At 40.2% G+C, this 22,262-nt stretch overlaps 1 protein-coding gene across 3 annotated transcripts in view; it reads left to right on the plus strand.

Annotated features, from left to right (window-relative positions):
• The window catches only part of LOC132418921 (thymosin beta-15A), a 30,447-nt gene extending 12,671 nt beyond the window's left edge, over nt 1-17,776 (plus strand). Inside the window, exons 1-3 of one of the 3 annotated variants that reach the window (XM_060002998.1) lie at nt 14,546-14,650; nt 16,323-16,435; nt 17,361-17,776. In XM_060002998.1, coding sequence (XP_059858981.1) covers nt 16,336-16,435; nt 17,361-17,398 — 138 coding nt within the window. In that variant the 5' untranslated portion in view covers nt 14,546-14,650; nt 16,323-16,335 and the 3' untranslated portion in view covers nt 17,399-17,776. Of the gene's footprint in view, nt 1-14,545; nt 14,737-16,322; nt 16,436-17,360 lie in introns of those variants that run through there. The other 2 variants (XM_060002999.1, XM_060002997.1) reach the window with 2 other exon arrangements.
• The last annotated feature ends 4,486 nt before the right edge of the window (nt 17,777-22,262 follow it).

Below are 22,262 nucleotides of genomic sequence, written 5' to 3' on the forward strand. Positions count from 1 at the left end.
CCCAAAGTCCAGTTTACCTTAGGGTTCACTCTTAGGGCTGTATATTGTATGGGTTTGGACAAATGTATAATGACAGGTATCCACCATTATAGTATCATACAAAGTAGTTTCATTGCACCCCCCAATCCTCTGTGCTCTGCCTATTCTGACCCCCGCCCAACCTCTGGCAACCACTGACCTTTTACTATCTCCATAGGTTTGCCTTTTCCAGAATGTCATATAGTTGGAATCATACAGTATGTAGCCTTTTCAGATGGGCTTCCTTCACTTAGTAATGTGCATTTAAGGTTGCTCCATGGCTTTTTGTGGCTCATTTCATTTTAGCACTGAATAAAAATTCCATCATCAGGATTTATCAGTTTATTTATCCATTCACCTACCGAAGGACATCTGGATTGCTTCTAAGCTTTGGCAGTTATGAATAAAGCTGTTATAAACATCCGTGTGCAGGTTTTTATGTGGCCGTAAGTTTTAAACTCCTCTGGATAAATGTTAAGGAGCACAATTGCTGGATTGTATAGTAAGCATATGGTATAGTTTTGTAAGAAACTGCCAAACTGCCTTCCAAAGTGGCTATACCATTTTGCATTCCCATCAGCAATGAATGAGCATTCCTGCTGCTCCACATCCTTGCCAGCATTTGATGCTGTCAGTGTTATGAATTTTGGCCATTCAAGTATGTGTATAGTGGTATCTCACTGTTGTTTGGTTATTTCACTTTTATTTTTGTATGTACTATTGTGTGAATGTACCACAATTTATCCATGAAAACTTTTAGGGACATCCTGCTTGTTTCCAGTTTTTGACTGTTACAAAACAGTGCTACCATGAATATTCTTAGTAGTGTATATAACTACAGACATCTCTACGATATTTACCTAAGAGTGGAATTGTTGGTTTATAGGGTATGGGGACTTTCAATGTTACTGGATAATGCCTAAATTTTCCTAATGACTAACTTTTCCTAACGCTGTGTACCAATTTACACTTACTAGCAGTTCCCATTGCTCCACCTGCTGGCAACATTTGTTATTATCAGACTTCAAAATTTTTGCCAACCTGGTGGGTGTAAAATGGCCTCTCATTTGATTTTAATGATTTTTCTTGTTCTTTTTTTTAACATTTTTATTGGCGTATAACTGCTTTACAATGTTGTGTTAGTTTCTGCTGTATAACAAAGTGAATCAGCTATATATATACATATATCCCCATTATCCCCTCCCTCTTGCATCTCCCTCCCACCCTCCCTATCCCACCCCTCTAGGTGGTCACAAAGCACTGAGCTGATCTCCCTGTGCTATGCGGCTGCTTCCAACTAGCTATCTATTTTACATTTGGTAGTGTATATATGTCAATGCCACTCTCTCACTTCATCTCAGCTTACCCTTCCCCCTCCGTGTGTCCTCAAGTCCATTCTCCACGTCTGTGTCTTTATTCCTGTCCTGCCTGTATGTTCTTCAAAACCATTTTTTTTTTTAGATTCCATATATATGTGTTAGCATACAGTATTTGTTTTTCTCTTTCTGACTTACTTAACTCTGTATGACAGACACTAGGTCCATCCACCTCACTACAAATAACTCAATTTTGTTTCTTTTTATGACTGAATAATATTCCGTTGTATAGATGTGCCACATCTTCTTTATCCATTCATCTATCTATGGACACTTAGGTTGCTTCCATGTCCTGGCTATTGTAAACAGTGCTGCAATGAACATTGTGGTACATGATTCCTTTTTTTTTTTAAGATTTTTATTGGAGTATAATTGCTTTACAATCGTGTTAGTTTCTGCTTTATAACAAGATGAATCAGCTATACATATACATATATCCCCATATCTCCTCCCTTTTGCGTCTTCCTCCCACCCTCCCTATCCCACCCCTGTAGGTGGTCACAAAGCACCAAGCTGATCTCCCTGTGCTATGCGGCTGCTTCTCACTAGCTATCTATTTTACATTTGGTAGTATATATAAGTACATGCCACTCTCTCACTTCGTCCCAGATTACACTTCCCCCTCCCCGTGTCCTCAAGTCCATTTTTTATGTCTGCATCTTTATTCCTGTCCTGCCCCTAGGTTCTTCATAACCTGTTTTTTTTTAAGATTCCATATATATGTGTTAGCATACGGTATTTGTTTTTCTCTTTCTGACTTACTTCACTCTGTATGACAGTCTCTAGGTCCATCCACCTCACTAAAAATAACTCCGTTTTGTTTCTTTTTATGGCTGAGTAATATTCCATGATGAGATGTGCCTCATCTTCTTCATCCATTCATCTGTCAATGGACGCTTAAGTTGCTTCCATGTCCTGACTATTGTAAATAGAGCTGCAATGAACATTGTGGTACATGACCCTTTTTGAATTATGGTTTTCTCAGGGTATATACCCAGTAGTGGGATTGCTGGGTTGTATGGTAGTTCTAATTTTAGTTTTTTAAGGAAACTCCATACTGTTCTCCATAGTGGCTGTATCAATTTACATTCTCACCAACAGTGCAAGAGGGTTCCCTTTTCTCCACACCCTCTCCAACATTTATTGTTTGTAGATTTTTTTGATGATGGCCATTCTGACTGGTGTGAGATGATATCTCATTGTAGTTTTGATTTGCATTTCTCTAACGATTAGTGATGTTGAGCATTCTTTCCTGTGTTTGTTGGCAATCTGTATATCTTCTTTGGAGAAATGTCTATTTAGGTCTTCTGCCCATTTTTGATTGGGTTGTTTGTTTTATTGATACTGAGGTGCATGAGCTGCTTGTATATTTTGGAGATTAATCCTTTGTCAGGTGCTTCATTTGCATATATTTTCTCCCATTCTGACAGTTGTCTTTTCATCTTGTTTATGGTTTCTTTTGCTGTGCAAAACCTTTTAAGTTTCATTAGGTCCCATTTGTTTATTTTTGTTTTTACTTCCATTTCTCTAGGAGGTGGGTCAAAAAGGATCTTGCTGTGATGTATATCATAGAGTGTTCTGCCTATGTTTTCCTCTAAGAGTTTTATAGTGTCTGGCCTTACATTTAGGTCTTTACTCCATTTTAAGTTTATTTGTGTGTATGGTGTTAGGAAGTGTTCTAATTTCATTCTTTTACATGTAGCTGTCCAGTTTTCCCAGCACCATTTGTTGAACAGGCTGTCTGTTCTCCATTGTATATTCTTGCCTCCTTTATCAAAGATAAGGTGACCCTATGTGTGTGGGTTTACCTCTGGGCTTTCTCTCCTGTTTCATTGATCTATATTTCTGTTTTTGTGCCAGTACCATACTGTCTTGATTACTGTAGCTTTGTAGTGTAGTCTGACGTCAGAGAGCCTGATTCCTCCAGCTCCGTTTTTCTTTCTCAAGACTGCTTTGGCTATTTGGGGTCTTTTGTGTTGCCATACAAATTGTGAATTTTTTTGTTCTAGTTCTGTGAAAAGTGCCATTGGCAGTTTGATAGGGATTGCATTTAATCGGTACATTGCTTTAGGTAGTATAGTCATTTTCACGTTGTTGATACTTCTAATCCAAGAAGATGGTACATCTCTCCATCTGTGTGTATCATCTTTAATTTCTTTCATCAGTGTGTTATAGTTTTCTGTATACAGGTCTTTTGTCTCCTTAGGTAGGTTTATTCCTAGGTATTTTATTCTTTTTGTTGCAATGGTAAATGGGATTGTATCTTTAATTTCTCTTTCAGATTTTTTGTTGTTAGAAATAGGAATGCAAGAGATTTCTGTGCGTTAATTTTGTATCCTGGTACTTTACGAAATTCATTGAATAGCTCTAGTAGTTTTCTGGTGGCATCTTTAGGATTCTCTCTATATAGTATCATGTCATCTGCAAACAGTGACAGTTTTGCTTTTTCTTTTCCGATTTGGATTCCTTTTATTTCTTTTTCTTCTCTTGAGCATCTTTTCATAAGCCTATCAGACATTAGGATTTATTATTTTTTGAAGCATTTATTCAATACATCTGCCAATTTTTTTCTATTGGGTAGTGTGCCATTTAAAAATTAATTTGTAGGTGTTATTTATATATTCTAACTTTATTTCTTTGTCCTTTATATGTGTTGCATATATCTTTTCCCACTTTGTCTCTTATTTTTTGGTCATTTTCCTGATGGTTTCTTTCAACAAACAGAAGTCCTTAATTATACTATATTCAAAGTTATCAATCTTTTTTTCTTTATCCATAGTGCTTTTTGTGTCTTTTCAAAGAAATCCTTCCCTATCCCAACATCATGAGAATATTCTCCTTTATTAACATTTGAAATTTCTCTAATTTTGCCTTTTACACTTAGGACTTTAATATACTTGAAATTAATTTTTGTATGGAGTGTGACAATTGACGTCCAATTTCATTATTTTTCCTTACAAATACCCAATTGCCCCATATCATTTGTTGAAAAATCTCTCCTTTCCCCACTCATTCATAATGCCAAGTCTGTCAAATATCAAGTGTTCATATATTCTTCAGAATATTTGTGGCCTCTCTGTTCTGTTCCACTTATCTATTTGTCTAATCTTGTGCCAATATGGCATTGCCTTAATTACTGTAACGTTGTAATGAGTCTTGCTATCTGATAGGGAAAGTCTTCGCACCTCATTTTTGTTCTTCAAGAGTTTCTTAACTGTTCTTATCAATATCTACCAAAATATTTGCTGAGATTTTATTTTCTACAAAAATTATTGTTGAGATTTTAATTTGAGCAAACTGTTTTAATTTGAGTAACTGTTGAGTTTTAATGTAAGCAAAAATAATGGTTAAGACTCTAATTTTAATGTTTCTCAAAGTTTCATAGTATTTTTCATAGTGTCTAACATATCTTTTGTTGGATTTTTACTAATTGCTGAATTAAAAAAAATTGCTAACAGTAAAGAGGATTCTCAGGAATGGGATTTTAATATGTTTCTTATAGGTAATGCTCTTCTGTTTTGTTTTAAGCAAGAATATATATCTTGTGTTAATAAATCAGTTTATATGTGTTGCTCCCTCATATTGACATAGTCATTGTAATATAATATATATTGATTAATATAATATAGTATTATCTATAAAGATGCCAATCATTCATCAAGTTTTCAAAAAGTAAACATTTCACCTTAAACAAATTACTATGTTAATGGAGAAAACTGTGGGATGGAGCACAGAAAAAGCTCAAGGTATCTATATCCAACTGCTTACTTGACATTTCCACTGAGATATTTTGTAGGCATCCCAAAGTTAATATGTCAAAGATTGAACTTTCTATTTTCCCCTACCCACCTGAACCTAGTCTTCTCACTTCCAGTGGTATCATCATTTTTTGATACTTTCAACAGAAAGAGTCTTAACATAGGAACCTTGACTCTTTCATTCACCACTGTATTTCCAGTGCCCAGAAGAGTGGCTTGCATATAGTGGGTACTCAATAAATATTTCTAGATTGAATGAATGGTTCCTGCCCTGAAGAAATGTTTGATTAAAAATTATTCAATAATACACACAAAGTAGTATATGAAAAAAGCTGAGAGAATTCCCTGGCAGTCCAGTAGTTATGATTCTGTTCTCTCACTGCTGAGAGCCCAGGTTTGATCCCTGGTCCGGGAACTAAAATCCCACAAGCCGCGGAGTGCAGCCAAAAAAAAAAAGAAAATGCTGAAAGATTTCTGTCCTTTCTTTTCTATTATTAGACCCGCAGCCCTTGTTCAGCCCCTTTTTATTTTACACCTGAACAATTGCCACAACTCTTTTTTAACAGCTTCCAATGTGAACAGCTTATAGATAAAATCCAAATGGTTTAACATGACATTCAAGGTTCTCCATGATCTGACACCAGTTTACTGCTTCCACTATATTTTTCCCTACTTAAACATTATGAATCCCAATGTTCCAACCATACAAGACTACTGGGTATTCCCTGAGTGTGCCCTACACTTCCCTTTGTTCTTATTTTTCTCTCTTCACAGAATTCCATTCCTCCCATTTCTTCCCTCACCAAATGATACCCGTGTATTATAACACAATTCAAATGTCATTTCCTCTCTGCAGGCATCCCTGACTCTCCCAGGTAGAATCAGGTTTAACCTCTTTTCCACTTTCCCCTGGTACTTAGTAACCTTGATGTAGCACTTACAGTCATAGAAGTCATACAATCATGTTAGACTTGGAAGTAATCTTGGTGATCATGTTCCAACTTCCTCATGCTATGGAGGGCCAGAGAGAAAATCCAGGTCTTTTAATTTGCCTTGCCTAATGATTATTTGTGTACACATTTTATATCCTTTACTTGACGGGTCACTGAAGGCAGAGGAAGGGTCTTATTCATCTTTGTGTTCTCCATGATATCTAATACAATCTATTACACATTGTGGATATACAATAAGTGTGTGTGTGTTTTTTTTTTTTTCTGTATGTGGGCCTCTCACTGTTGTGGCCTCTCCCATTGCGGAGCACAGGCTCTGGACGCGCAGGCTCAGTGGCCATGGCTCACGGGCCCAGCCGCTCCGCGGCATGTGGGATCTTCCCGGACCGGGCACGAACCTGTGTCCCCTGCATCGGCAGGCGGACTCTCAACCACTGCGCCACCAGGGAAGCCCAGTAAGTGTGTTTTGATTGACTTGAGAATTAATACCAGAGGGATGGATAAAATAGATTTACCATTCATAACAGTTAATGTATACTGAGTGCATACTCTGTACCAGGAACTATACCAAAGCTTTACAAGAATTATCTAATCTATCACACAATCCTGTGAGATAAGCACCATTACTAGTTTTCATTTGCCCAAGATCTCATAGTCAGTAAGTTGTAGAGCCTGGGCCAGAATCCAAATTTATCTGATTCTAAATCTTCTGTTTTTAATCAGTGTGTTACAATGTAAAGCAACAGGTGGAACTCAAATATTATGAATTTGGGAAAGGGCTAACAGATAAGAGGCTAGTTCCTATCTCCTCGAAGACTAAACATCTGGGTTCAGAAAAATAGCTTGGGGCTAAATTGTGGATGACTTTGAATGCCAGGCATGGTATGAGAAGTCATCTCCCTTCCTCTGCTTTCCATCTGTACCAGTCCAGATGCTGATTACCTTGTGAGGCCCAACTCAAATACACCATATGGTACGAGAACTTCTATAATCCTCCAAATCACATTGAATTGCCCCTACTTCCATAGTACTTTGTTTATATCTCTGCTATCATGCATAATATAACTTTCTTAATGGTAATAGTCTGTGGATGTTTTGGTCTTCTTCACATTTTATAAACTCCTTGAGAGCAGGTACCCTGTTTTATTGATGGTTAAATGCCTCTCACTCCTTATTTAGCAACTGATACATAGTAGATGTTCAATAAATGTTAACTTAACTAAATATTTCATTGGAAAAATACAGACATGAATAAGACATGGTTTCTGCTCTCAAGAGAAGCCAACAGTCTGTTGAGGGAAAAATACATTATTCCGTATGAATAGCTACACTAGTGATGTTTAAAAAGGATGTAGAATTCAACAACCAATTAGAAGATTCAGTAGAAAAAATAACCCATTCACAGTAGCCCCCAAATCTATAAGGCAGCTAAAAAGATAGCTAACAAATATGAACAAGCCATTACGCATAAAAGTATAAAATTGTACTAAAGGACATTTAAAATATATCTGAAAGTGAAGAAATATACTTGTCAAGACCTGCACAGGGTCTGGGATTTTGCCTATATACAAGTTAAGACATTAGCCTGCCCTAGTTTCATGGATTCTGGCATAAGACATGAGACTCTTGGGTGAGAGACAAAGAACTTTATTATTGACAACAAAAGCAGTAACCAGAGCTTCATGTTGGTTTGCATCTGTTCCTAATGCTCCCCCAAGTCCCACAAGGATGATGTAAAGGACTCATGATAGATGGCTGCACACATAGTGGATTGCATTACAGGAGAGGAACAATGAGTTTGGAAGCTCCACTGATTTTATGGAAAGTAGAAGCAAGCCTGCTCTTTGTCTGTGGGGAGATACTTCTTCATCCTTTATTGCAAACATGACCCTGAGAAATGGCTCAGATAAACAGTCTTCAGGGACTTGCATTTTTGGCATACTCAGCAATAAAACTCAGGGATGCTCAGGGCCCATGGTGGATTGGGTCTCCCAACAATACTGCATTTATGCATGGGAAGACTTCATGTCAATAAGTTAGCAATTCATCTCAAATTAATCCATAAGTCCAATAACGTTCCAATCAAAATATTAACAGGCCTATTTTTGTGGAACTTGACAATCGATTACAAAATTGGAAATGGCATATACAGGAAATTGATTTATGAAGGATGTGGCACTGCAAAAGAGTGGAGAAAGGATGGATAATTGATGGATAAAGGATGGTCTTGATCTGCGGGTTGGTTATATGGGTGTCTTCATTTTGTGAACATTCATCAAGATGCACACTTAAGATATGTCCACTTTTCTGTATGTATTTTATACTTAAGTAAAACCTTTTCAACATCTGCCTAATAGGATACTTTCCCACCAGTAGAGTTGCATGCTCACCAAAAGTTGTTCTTTCCTTAAACAGGTTTATTCCAGTTACACTTGTTGTAAACCAAATAGGAATGGTTTGTGAACCAAACCAACAAAATAGGATTGCAGAAAAAATTTTGCAAAACATGTTACAGACAAATAATTAGAATATAGAATATGTAAAGCATCCATAAGAAGCAATATTAAGAGGACAAACAAAAGAAAAATGGGTAAAAGTTATCAAAAGGTAATTCACAGAAGAAGAAATGACTTTGGCCAGAAAACCTATAAAAAGTGCTCATGTCATGAAATAATCTGGGAAAGGCAGATTCAAACACTAGGGAGATGCTCATCTTCACCTCTTAGATTGGTAAAAAGAAATTTTAAAATACTTATCTGCAAGAATGTGGGGGAAATGGGGACTCTTCTATAGCTGATATGTGTGTAAATTGGTGCAATTACTATGACAAGCTATTTGCCAATGTCCAGTGAGGTTGAAGATGAACATACTCTGTCATTTAGCAATTCCACTTCTAGGAAACACATTTATAGAGTAATAGGAGGCTATAACAAGAATATTAATTGAAGCACTGTTTGTAATAGAAAAAAAGGAAGCAACCTAAATGTCCACAAGAATGGAAACGCATAAGGAAATTATTCATACAATGGAATATTATATACCAGTTAAAAAGGATGTACATATGAACATGAACATGCATGAACATGGATAAATCTAGAAAGCATAATGGGTGAAAAAATCAAGTTGTAGATGATTACACACAGTGTGATATAATTTACCATGAAGCAAAAATCATGAGAAAACAATTCACTTAACAAATCTTCATTTTGTGCACAATTCTAGGTACTTAGAATCAGTGAACAAAACAGAGATCTTGCCCTCGTGGACTTTACATTTCAATGCAGGAAGACTGAAATAAAGCAATAAGCATAGCAAGTAAATAAGTTGTATAGTGTGTTAGAGAATGATGAAAGCAGAGCAGGGTAAGACAGAATAGGGATGGGCAGGTTGCAGTATTAAATAGGATAGTTCAGATAGTCTTCATTGAAATGGTGAGATTTGAGCCTTGAAGGAGGTGAGAGAATTTAAATAAATGGATAACTTGGAAAAGAGCACTCCAAAAGCCCTATGGCAACAGTGAGCTTGGCTTTTCAGTGGAACTGTAAGGAGGCCACAGATGGGACAGAGTGAGTAAGGAAGAGAGCAGATGGGGAGGTTAGAGATATAATGGAGAGCCAGAAAATGTAGGGCTTTTGTAGGGACTTTGGTTCTCACTCTGAATGGAACTGGCTATCTTTTCAGGATTTTGAGCAGAGAAGTACAAGGATTTCATTTATATTTAAAAATGATCACTTAATTTTTTTGTGTAGGGAATAAACCATAGAGGATCAAGAATGAAAACAGAGATCTCTTAGAAGGCTATTTTAGTTATTCAGATGAGAGAAGATGGTGTATTAGACCTTATATGTAGCAATGGTGATGGTGAGAAATGATTGGATTTTGGGTACACTCTGAATTAGAACCAAAATGATTTCCTGATGGGTTGGATGTACAGTGGAAGAGAAAGGGAGGAATTGAAGATAATGTCAAGACTTTTGGCCTGAGCATATGGACTGATATAATTGCCATCAATTGAGATGGGGCTGGCTGTAGGAGGAGCAGGTTTGGGGGGAAATGATTAGGAATTTAATCTGGGACATTTTGAGTTTGAGATGTCTATTAGACATCTGAGTGGAGGTGCTGAGTAGGCAGCAATACAGATCTGGTCTGCAGACTTGAATTTAAGAGTTATCAGTATAGAAAGTGTTTTACAGCATAGGACTGGAAGAGATCACCAAGGGAGTGTAGATAGAAATGAGAAGAACAGGGACCAAGCCCGGGGGCACTTCCATTTTAAGAGGTCTGGGAGGAGAAGAGGAACCAGTAAAGGTCACTGAGAAGCAGCAGCCAGTGAGGTCAGAGGAAACCAGGAGAATGTGGGGTCCTGGAAGCCAACTGAAGACAGTGAACTGAGGAGGAGGGGCTCATCAGCTGTGCCAGTGCTGCTGATAGGTCCAGTAAGGATTAAGAATTGACCATTGGATTGATCAATGTAGAAACTAGTCGTGACCTTGAGGATGGCAATTTCAGTGGAGTGGTGGAGGTGGACCCCTGATTGGAATGTGTTCAAATGAGAATAGGAAGGAGGAGAAAAATTGGAAACACTGAATAGAGACAACTATCACAAAGGGGTGAAGGAGTAGTCCAAGTGGATATCTGAGGGAAGAATGTTCCTGACAGATGGAATGGACATTGAAAAAGCCCTAGGCAAGAGTGACTGTGACTTTTCTGAGGAACAGCAGAGAGACCATCGTTGTGGCAGAGTGAGTGAGGTGGAGAGCAGGCAGAGAGGGTAGGGGGCTATGGAAGGAAAGTTGTCTGGGGCTCCCTCTTGACACCAGATTGATGTAGGTAGAAAGCCTAAGGGAATGTGGTCTTAGACCAAGAACTGGTTCAAACGATGCCTTCAAATATTCATGTTCAAATATTGCACGTGGAGGTGTATATTACATACATCTGTAAAGAAAAATGTGCCTCAAAGGGCAGCAAAGAAATAGGTTGCTAGCAGTTGCAAAAGTGGAGTTAAGAGAATATATATATATATATATATATATATATATATATATATATATATTCCATATATAATGATGAGAATGTATTTACGTGAAGATAAGAAATAACAGCATGATGGTATCCTGACAGAAACAACCTAGTAGAGAGCGCAACATTGATGGTGGTGATAAAGGGGTGAGAGATGGTAGTGATATTGTTGAACTGGTGTGAGAGAAAGAGATCTAAAGACCTTCCTCAACTTATGATGGAGCTACATCTGGATAAACCCATTGTAAATTGAAAATATCATAAGTCAAAAATGCATTAAATACAACTAACCTACCCAACGTCATAGCTTAGCCTAACCTGCCTGAAACGTGCTCAGAACACTTACATTGATTAGCCTACATTTGGGCAAAATCATCTAACACAAAACCTCTTTTATAATAAAATGTTGAATATCTCATGTAATTTACTGAATATTGTACTGAAAGTGAAAAACAGAATGGTTGAATGGGTACAGAATGATTGGAAGTATATCAGTATGAGTTGTTTACCCCATAATCATGTGGCTGACTGGGAGCTGCAGCTCTCTGCTGCTGCCCAGCATCACAAGAGAGTATCATACCACGTATTGATAGCTCGGGGAAAGTTCAAAAGTTTGTGGTTGTGTATTTTCCTCTACCAGGTTTAGCTGTGTGAGTTCAGGCTCCTTGAGGTGTATTTGGACTTAGCTAGAGTTATGATTTTGCCAGGGAAGCAAACAAAGTGAGAGAGGGGCAGGAGACTGGAGGGTATATGCCAATGAGTGATTATAAAGACTGAGCATGACATTTGAGCTAGGGAAGGAGGGGAGAGAAAACAATAAGGGACCGAGAGATGGTGAAATCTGGCAAAACCAATGGACTGGAGATTTTTGTGAGGTTAAAGGATAGTGGGGTCTGGGCTTCCCTGGTGGTGCAGTGGTTGAGAGTCCGCCTGCCAATGCAGGGGACACGGGTTCGTGCCCCGGTCCGGGAAGATTCCACATGCCGCAGAGCGGCTGGGCCCATGAGCCATGGCCGCTGAGCCTGCGCGTCCGGAGCCTGTGCTCCGCAACGGGAGAGGCCACAACAGTGAGAGGCCCGCGTACCGCAAAAAAAAAAAAAAAAAAAAAATGATAGTGGGGTCTGGGTACCAAAGGGAATGAGTTGGAAAAAGAGGTGATGGTCATAAAGAGGGATGTTTGAAATTGAGATTATGCAGGGATTGCTGTAATTGCTGTGACAAGGCCTAGGGTATGGCCATGCAAATGAGTAGCTGAGTTGGGGTCAAGGTCGATGTCGTGAAGGAGAAATGAAGGAGCCAGTGTATCAGAATGATCATTCTTGAGCTCACCAGGAATTAAGACAGGACTACTACCGTTGGGAATGACACAGTTCCAGGAGCTAAAATCTTTGAGAAATAAGGGAGAGGAGCACTGAGGTTTGGTAGATGATGACAATGAAGTCTAGTTGGTGACACAAGCTGTCAAAAGCTGGAGGTTTTCAGGGATGTGGGAGAGGAATGCTCTAAAGGCAGCAGTGAGAAGCAAGGAAGACATTTACCAGAGCTTCAGGCTCTGTGGTACAATGGTGATGGGAGAGAAAAATCATCTACTTCTCTTGAGTGGGCTTCAGGGGACACAGAGTCCTCAGGGAAGAGCCTGGTTTCTGTTAGGGCAAGACAATGAAAGGCACATTCAGAGAAGAGGGTGGCGATATGGAGGAATTATTGAGGTTGCATTGTGTTTTAGGAGTAAGGAAGGGGTGTGAGAAGTGAGCTAAAGAGAGAATGTGGTCACAGCCTTATGGAAGTTAGAATGTGGGAGTTGAGGGGTATCACGGGGATATGGGGGTTCTTGTGGTGACTGACACAAGTGGGGTTGGACATTGATGAGATGAGTTCTGATGGATTTGAGGCAGATAGATTCAAGATAGACTTTGAAGTTTCAGCTAGGTGTGGGGAGGTGAGTGTCTGAGGCTTGCTGTCAACCCCAAGAGATATGGAAATTCAGTCTTACACCTGGAGCACTGGTCCACAGAATGGTCCATGTTGCTCCTGGAAACAGATCACATAAATCTGTAGTGAAAGAAAAATGGGCTAGAAACTACATATCATATTCAGGATAGGAGTAACCCTGGGGAAGTGGGAGGGGAATGGAAATGGGGTGAAGGTCAAGGAAACCTCAATTTTTCTGTAATGTTTTTATTCCTTAAAAAAAGACAAAGTAAATATACCTAAATATAACAGCATCCAAATCTGAGTGGTGGAAACACTGGTGTTTGTTATATTTAATGCCTGGGACGTTGTAGCTACTCAGTGAATGTTATTTGTTGAATGAGTGTGCCTTTCTGTATTAACAGTTCCTCCAATGAACATACAAAACTCTCAAGTTAGCACATCGTGCTACAAGAGCATAGAAAAGAAAATGGAGAGAAGTGGGGAAGGCCTAAGAAATGCTTGAGGAGAGAGTAATTGCTGATCTATGCAGATCTCTACCACCATACATGAGCCTTATGGAAAATATGGCGTGCAAGCTAAAGACATAGTCCTATCTCCATTTTACCTTAATGCTCTAAGGTTCTGGGTGAGTATCCAGAAAATGACCTTGAATATTTAGTTCTTTCAAGTAACTACTGGAGTCTCCTTTTTGTCTCCCAACATAGACACTGGGTGGTGCTGCTGTCCAAAAATTCTGCTCTATCCTGGATTTATTACTTCAATCTAAAGACGGGTATTTATCTAAGTGTCTACTGTAGACCAAGCAAGGTGCTGGGGATTAGAGATATATAGATGAATAGCCTCAGCAGATTCTCCTCTGATTACACTGCTACCATGTTCAGTGACTGAAAAATTAGAAAATGTGACTTTTACATAGGAGCGTAGCACTGTCACAGAAATGCCCCGTTGTGGGAGTGAATGATCCTGAACTACCCACCCTTTCCATGAGCACCCCTCCTCCAACACCCGGCCAAGGATCAGAACAGACATTGAGCATCACTCGTTGTCACCGCATACTTAGGGTCCTTTGAATATAAAAAGCCAAGAGTACCTGATTATGGCTCCTTCAGCTTGGATCTCGGAGTTTTGGACGTTCAAAGCTAACTGGGTAAAATATGTCTGCTTATTGTAGAGGCCCCTATTATTGTGGAGGAGTGAGTATACTTGGGAGGAAGGGAAGTGGACTCTCAGGATGAAAGTAGTGGGAGAAGCAGGGCAGGTAGGCCAGCCACTGATCCCTTGGGCAATCAGTGGGCTTGGATGGGGTCTGGATAGGCGGATCTGGTATGACGTTATCAACACCCAGTTGCGAGGGTGAGGTCCTGAGTGGAGAGGAGACAGTAGACTGAGGTCAGCAAGTCTAAATAGGTGGGAGGGGCGAGGAGGCGGGTCTAGGATCCCTTGGTCAATCGGAGAGGACTGGGGAGGGGTCTGGGGGCGGAGTCTGTCACGCAGCTTATAACTGCGGGGTTCCGCATGGGAAGGCTAACCTCGTCCTGTGTACCAAGCGGTCTCAGTTCAGCGGTCTACCTTTCACTGGTCTTCAAGCCTTCGGGTGAGGACGTGCGGCCCCGCCAGAGCCAGAGGACTGTGGGGACAGGAGGGCGTGGCGGCCGCGGGGCTGGCGTCTTGGGCCTGCTGGTATTGGAGGGGCGAGGGCTGGGATGGGCGATTAGTATCTGCGCCTCCTGGCGAGTCCGCGCCTTTGTTTTCGCAGCGCCGCCTTCTGCGCGCGATGCGGAATCCTCCCTGGGTCTGTCCCTGGAAGGTCCGAGGGGGGAGCCCCCAGAGCGGCCAGTCCGCTGTGGCTGCAAGTCCGAGGCTGAGGGGATGAGGAATGTGGGGCTCGGAATGGGCTCTCTGGGGCTGGCCCTTCGCTCTCTCCCCTCCCGTGGCTGTTAGGTTGGACTGGGCTCCCGACGATGATGATATTTATTTTGAAATGTAAGCAGATTGCTGCTAACAAACTGGTCTATGCACCCAGCCCTGTTATTAGTATCTGAAGTCCCTGTTTCCCCCCTCTGGAGATTGGCGGCTGATCGCTTGTCAAAGGAAGGTCTTAGGGTGACCTCGACGGAAGGGAGGCATTCTGGGGACGTCTGGCTGCTTGGGGGCCTCTCAGTGCTAGTTTGGGCACTAGACGTGTCTTACCCCACCAGGGTGGGGCCAGGCACGCGCAGGAGAGCTCTGCTTTCCGGGCTCAGGGGTCTCCTATTGTCTCTTCTGGACAAACCCGGAATGATCACATGGCACCTCATCTCCTAGCCTCATCTACTACCCTCTCCTCTTGAGGGGAAAATATGGTGAAATAGAAATGAGCTCTAGTTTATCCCATTCTGCTGAAGTTCTTGGTTTGATCATAATTAGCTGTGCCGTCTTACAGCGTTTACAAACTAGTGCCATAAGGAGTTATTGTGAGACATGTAATTAGTTATGACTGGATTTAATTCCTCCTCTTATTGTAGCCCCTTAATCTACTGTCTTTGGGCAGATAAAATGGAAAGAAACTAGTCCAATTTGTGCTACCCCTTTTTGTGTGCTGCTCCCTAATCCCCAAGAAAAATGCCGCCCTCTCATAGTAATTGAATACAAAGTGAACGTGCTCAAATAGTGCTGTCTCCTTACAAATTCATTAGCTGGTTAAACCCAGTCCTTATTTTTTCTTCTATCCCTAACTGCTCATGTGTTTCTATCACCTCCATTTTACTTTTGCTGTGATTTTAAAAGTCAGACATATTGGCTCCCGGTTTCTAGAACATCTTGGTTTCTAGTGCATCCTGATCCAATGGCATTTGCTGTCTATCAAAAATGGGGTAATGGGCTTACCTGGTGGCGCAGTGGTTGAGAGTCCGCCTGCCGATGCAGGGGACACGGGTTCGTGCCCCAGTCCGGGAGGATCCCACATGCCGCGGAGTGGCTGGGCCCGTGAGCCATGGCCGCTGAGCCTGCGTGTCTGGAGCCTGTGCTCCGCAACGGGAGAGGCCACAACAGTGAGAGGCCCGCATACCGCAAAAAAAAAAAAAAAAAAAAAAAAATGGGGTAATGATGTGGGGTAATAAAAGTATTCTAATAAAAATATGACTTTTCTAAGATCTGTTGCTGTTTTCCTGTTGAAAATCAGCAGGTAAAATACACATTGATATTAAATGTGAGAATTTTGGCTGTTACTCCTTAGTGTGATAATAGTTCTACCAGATAAGTTTTTTTTATGTTTTTTTTTTTTTTAGTCTTTTAGTCAAGATGAGTGATAAGCCAGACTTGTCTGAAGTGGAGAAGTTTGACAAGTCAAAACTGAAGAAAACTAACACTAAAGAAAAAAACACTCTTCCCTCAAAGGAAAGTAAGTCATGGGGACTTTCTGAGACAAACAATGGTGAAAACTAATAGGTTCAGTAAATAAACTCTTCTAGTAAATTTTACCACAAAGGAAGCAATAACCAGAGTATGAATTATTTAATGTATAACATTAAAAAATATCAAATAATTGCCTTTTTTACTTTGCTTATATAAGTAGTTCTCACAAAATAGGCCCCAGTAGTAATGGGGGAATTTTAAAAAGCTGGTTTTTGGTGGAAAAATACTAAAACCCACATTGAAACCAATCTTGGAATATTGGACATAGCATTAGAAACATCTTAGTTTTGTCCGATTTTTGTTATTTGGCATTTTTTTGCATCTAGCTATTTGGGTCTTTGATCTCATCCCTAATGAGCCATGCAAACTGTGGTTTTGGCCTTCTCTACCTGATGACAAGATGAGGTGAGCTAATCAGTTTAGTTATAGGGTATACTCAAGTCTCCCAGGGTTCAAGGGATCAATTTTGCCCTCCCCGCTTACAGCCTGCAGGAGAAACCCCAAGCCAAGGGAAACGTTTTGTCATGTAGCATTATTTGAAAGTTCCAAAGTTAGTCAAAATTGTCTGAAATGGCATAACTTCCTAATTGTATAGTGATAGATAAATCTGAAGAAAGTGCTTCACATGCCCCCCAGTCTCAGAGTGATCCATGGTAAAAATGGCAACGGCATAAATCTACCTCTCAAATGGGGAAAAAGAAACACACAGTTGAGTCTAACAAACGTTCAGCTCATTAATTTGCACACACACATACCTGACTAAGGATTTGTGGGTAGTGCCTTGGCATTCTAAACTTAAAGAAGGTATGGCAGCCTCCAATTACTTGGCAAGGAATTCTTTTGGAAGAAACTGAACTTAATCTTAGGTAAATACCCTCTTAATGATTTCTTTGTGTTTATTTTTTCCCCAGCTATCCAGCAGGAGAAAGAGTGTGGTCAAACATCGTAAAATGGGGATCTCCTTGCAAGAGCAAATTTCGACATTGCTTGAGTGTCTTGTTTTTGGTAAAACTTTGTAGAGATTTTAGGCATCTTCTGATGTCTTCTCACCCATAATCCCTGGCTAAGAGGTCAGGGGTAGCCTACATTCCCTGACATTCATTTTAAAACTTCTATTGGTGCATAAATTCCAGTTGGCAGATGCTGTCAATAATCTAACCATTGATGACCTTTGTGCTTGTAGTCTTTGCACCCCCTACCGGATAAGCCACTTTTAACTTTCTACAATGGTTCCCTCTATTGCTTTATAATCTTCATGAAGTTGCATGCTTTTGCATCTTCTCACAGTTTATTTTCATTTGTAATGGAGCAATAAAATAATAAATATAATCAGTATGTTTATAATAGGCTCCTGTGGTTCATTCCTGGTGGTCTTCTAAGGAATGAAAGTGCACAAGGGTACTTTTCAGCCAAAAAAATGGGTGCAGGAAAGCTGCTTCAGCAGATTTGGCACATGGGAAAGGCCCTCCTCTGTCTGATCTGGACAGAGGAGGGCCTTTGGGGATTGTGTGGCTGAACCATACTGACTCCATTTTGTCAGCTCCATCTTAGTCCACACAGTCCTAACTCCTCCTCTTTCCACGTGACTGAGCTTTAGCCTAATTTACAAGGAGTGAGTCCAAGCCAGATGAGTTCCCTATCAACTTTTACCCTTGCCTTCATCTGATATGAAACCTGGAAGAGTGCCTTTTGCTGACATAGATGGTTAATGGTCATGAGGCCCCTGGGGAGAGGAAAAAACTCCTATTCTAGTTGGTGCAGACGTGATTCTCTCTTGGTAGTCAGATTCTACTTTAGTTTTGGCCCCTTTAAATTCCCCTGTACCCTTTTTGGCAGTGCAGTGCAGCTGTGAATGCCTCTGGATTATCTGTCTGCCTTATCTACCATGCCTGTATGTAAGTTACCCACAGGAAACTTCATAATTGCACTTTATGGAGCTGCTCGCTTCATTTTTCAGTCTCAAAGTTCCTTCTCAGTTTGCAGGATATTATTCAGTATGTCTGCCTCCCAACAGGGATGCTAAGTGCTTTTTCCTTAGAGTTGGAATCATAGAGATAGAGAAACTTGGGAGAAGAAGTCACGTGGACTAACTCCGTTATCTTAGAAATGAGGAAATTAAAACACAGGGTCTGATTTAATCTTCTAAGGTGTATAAGGGCTGGAATTTTAGCTGGACTCTTCTTGCTTTTTGGAAAGTGCTTTTCAACTAAAGTTAGGGGTCACCCAAGGTTGGGGTTGAATGGGGAAGGGGGCAAGAGACACTTGCTAACCCATACTGTGCTAAGCACATCACATCTTCTATCGAGCATAAACTCAGACGTCTGATAACCTCTAATGACCTACAGTACTGAACCTCTGGTTTCATTCTTGTTCTGAACAGAATTCATTGTCTTATGAACCAAGTATTTTTGGTGTTTGTGGTGAGCATAAGTGCTCTGGACTGAATTGTCTCCCCTTCAAAAAATTTCATATGCTGAAGCCCTAACCCCAAATGTGACTGGATCTGGAGATAGTGTATTTAGGTAATTAAGGTTAATTGAGACCATAAGGGTGGGGCCATAATCTGATAATACTGTGGCCATAAAAGAAGAGGAAGAGACACCACATCACTCTCCCCAACATGTGAGGACCCAACAAGAAGGTGTCTACTTGCAAGCCAGGAAGAGAGTTTTCACCAGAAAATGACCCTGCTGGATCTTGATTTTGGGACTTCTATCCTCCAGAACTGTGAGAAAATTAATTTCTGTTGTTTAATCCACCTGGTCTACAGTATTTTGTTATGGCAAGCCTAGCTGGCTAATATAATAAGGAATACATATAAATAGACGAGTACAGATCACTGCCTTAAAACAATACATTTTTCACTTGAAAGTTATAAAAACCAATCACCTGTAATCCCACCAATTACACGTTAACCTTTGAGTGTATAACCATCCTGATTGTGGTCTATTAATATTCATATATTTTCTGACTAAAAGGGATTATGCTGTCCATACCTATTTGCAATCTCAAGTATTATCTTACCACTCCCTTCTAAGAGCTGACATTCTTGAATAATCACTGGGTTTAAAGGAGGTGAAAACTATGGTCTCTGCAATAGCATAAACTTCCCTAAGCAAAACCGGGGGTGGGGGGTCACCTCTGCTCAAAAGTCAGTGAGGTGACACCATCACAGGGCTTAGAGTAGCCAGAGGATTTGAGAGTTGGAAGTAACCATGTTGGTCACCAATACCTTACCTCTTGCCTGAAATAATTATCCAATAGAGTTACTCAGCCCCTTGCTGCAACAGGCTGCTTACACTGTGCCCAAACCTGCCTCCATGTAATTTCTATCCAATAGTCCTAGGACTGTACTAGAGTCCCACACCACGTAGTTAATCCCTGCTCCTATAGTTGAAATCAGCAGTTGTGTGCCTGCCTCTATGCCCCTGTCTTCTCCTGATGATACCTCCCGGATCCTTTGGATCCAAATTACATGATGAGGAAACATCCTGGTTGCTGACACGCTCAAATTTGCTCATGATCAGATATCTTTGTATCCTGATTCTGTCATCCCACACATTTGCTCTCCTTTCAACATTGCCATTTGCAAACTTGAGAAAGATACTATACATCCATGATAGATTCAGCAACCTCTGTATTTGTACAGTAATCCACCACAAGATTGGATTTTAGTGGGCCTAAAGGAAAGAATGAATGTTGTCAGGTGAGCTGGGGTTGGATAATAACTCCCACTGTTCAGTTGCATCTGGTAATCATCCTATTCATTGACATATTGATTCCATCCTGAGCAGTGTTAAGTATTAAACTTAGTGGGAACATATGAGACGTACATGGTGGCAGGTGAAAGACCAGTAGCTGGTAAGTGAGTACTCATACATACATGAGATAGGGAAAACAATTGCTCACCTAGAGTAGTTTTACTCAGCATTTCTTAAATATATGTGGGGTTACTTTTCTAGCCTGTCTAACCCGAGAAATACTTTTTCTCCAATAGCCATTAGCAGGGATTGAGATTTAGGGCCCTGAGCAAACCACAGTCAAAAAAAATACCACACCAATATTCTCCTCAGTCTCCAAGAAAACACCCAGGAAGGCACTTATTTGCTCAACTCAGGTCACCTGCTCCTACTTTGAGCCAACGGCTGTGGCTGAGGGTCTTCAGGTCCTTCATTGGCTGAGCCAGTGAAGGGTGGAGCTTGGGTTGCTCTGACTAGATGTTCTCATCATCTAGTGAAGCATATTTGCAGGTCATGAAGCTTTGCATTTTAAAAAGCAAAAGTATAGACCAGAAAATAATAGAATCAGATAAATCTGAATGAGTTATCCTAGTTACCTTCAGTTCCTAGGAAGCTTGAAAAAGGTACCTTTACATGAACTTTTAAAATTCTGGACTCTAATATTATGTATTATTTATTTTAATAAATTCCACAATAAGGGTCATGCTGAAAAAAGTTTGTATGGCATATTCTGTTTTATGAATGATGATCCCCTGATTTGGTGCTTGTAATTTCTTTTTTTTTTCCTTAACATCTTTATTGGAGTATAATTGCTTTATAATGGTGTGTTAGTTTCTGCTGTATAACAAAGTGAATCAGCTATATGTGTACATATATCCCCATATCTTCTCCCTCTTGCATCTCCTTCCCACCCTCCCTATCCCACCCCTCTAGGTGATCACAAAGCACCGAGCTGATCTCCCTGTGCTATGCGGCTGCTTCCCACTAGCTATCTATTTTACATTTGGTAGTGTATATTAGTCCATGCCACTCTCTCACTTCGTCCCAGCTTACCCTTCCCCCTCCCCGTGTCCTCAAATGCTCTACATCTGCGTCTTTATTCCTGTCCTGCCCCTAGGTTCTTCATAACCATTTTGCTTGTTTGTTTGTTTGTAATTTCTTATTTACAGCAGTAACGCTATTTCCCTTATTAGTCTTTTTTGTAATGTGAAACCAGATTTATTTGATAATATTTCAAGTAGGACTTTTGTATCCTCATATATAAATGAGACTGCTCAGAAATTTGTTTAGCATGCTTTCTTCAATAAGTTTTATCATCATATTGTATTTGTTGAAATAAAATAGTCTTTTCATTCATAATCTCGAACTATTTAATTAGCATCAGAATTAACTCCTCCTTGAAAGTCTGACCATATACACCCCTGGAAGCTTGGCCATTTGGCTCATTGATGATCTCCATCTCTTCAGTTCTTGTTTATCCTTAAATCCTTGTTTGGATCAATTTCTATAATTTGGTTCAATTTCTATACTATTTTACATTCATACATGTATAAATAACTTTGCATGTATTATCAAAGATTCTTGAAAGCATTGTGCTTTTAATTTTAAAATATTTCCCACTTTATTGATATATTTTCTCTCCCTAAGGAGGTTTCTTAGAGAATTAGGTGAGTATATATTTTTCACCCAATAGATCTTCACCAATTTTAGCCTTTGGAATACTTTTAGAATCTAAGTATTGTGAAGAAAATAATTTTAAACTTGGTACACGGTTAAGGAGGTGGAGACATGGTCAAGACCCATACCTTCAAGGTGGGCAACCTACTAATGGGAGGATAATTGCAATTGCAGAGGTTCTCCTCAAGGAATAAGTGATCCAAGCCCCACATTAGGCTCCCCAGACTGGGGGTCCTGCACCAGGAAGATGAGCCCCCAGAACGCTTGGCTTTGAAGGCCAGTGAAGCTTACTTTCAGGAGAGCCAGAGGGCTGTGGGAAATAGAGACTTCACTCTTAAAAGGCACACACAAAATCTAACAAGCTTGGGGATCTAGGGCAGAAGCAGTAATTTGAAA

The sequence above is a fragment of the Delphinus delphis genome, chromosome X (genome assembly GCF_949987515.2).
Source record: "Delphinus delphis chromosome X, mDelDel1.2, whole genome shotgun sequence".
In the NCBI taxonomy this organism is placed as follows: Eukaryota; Metazoa; Chordata; class Mammalia; order Artiodactyla; family Delphinidae; genus Delphinus; species Delphinus delphis.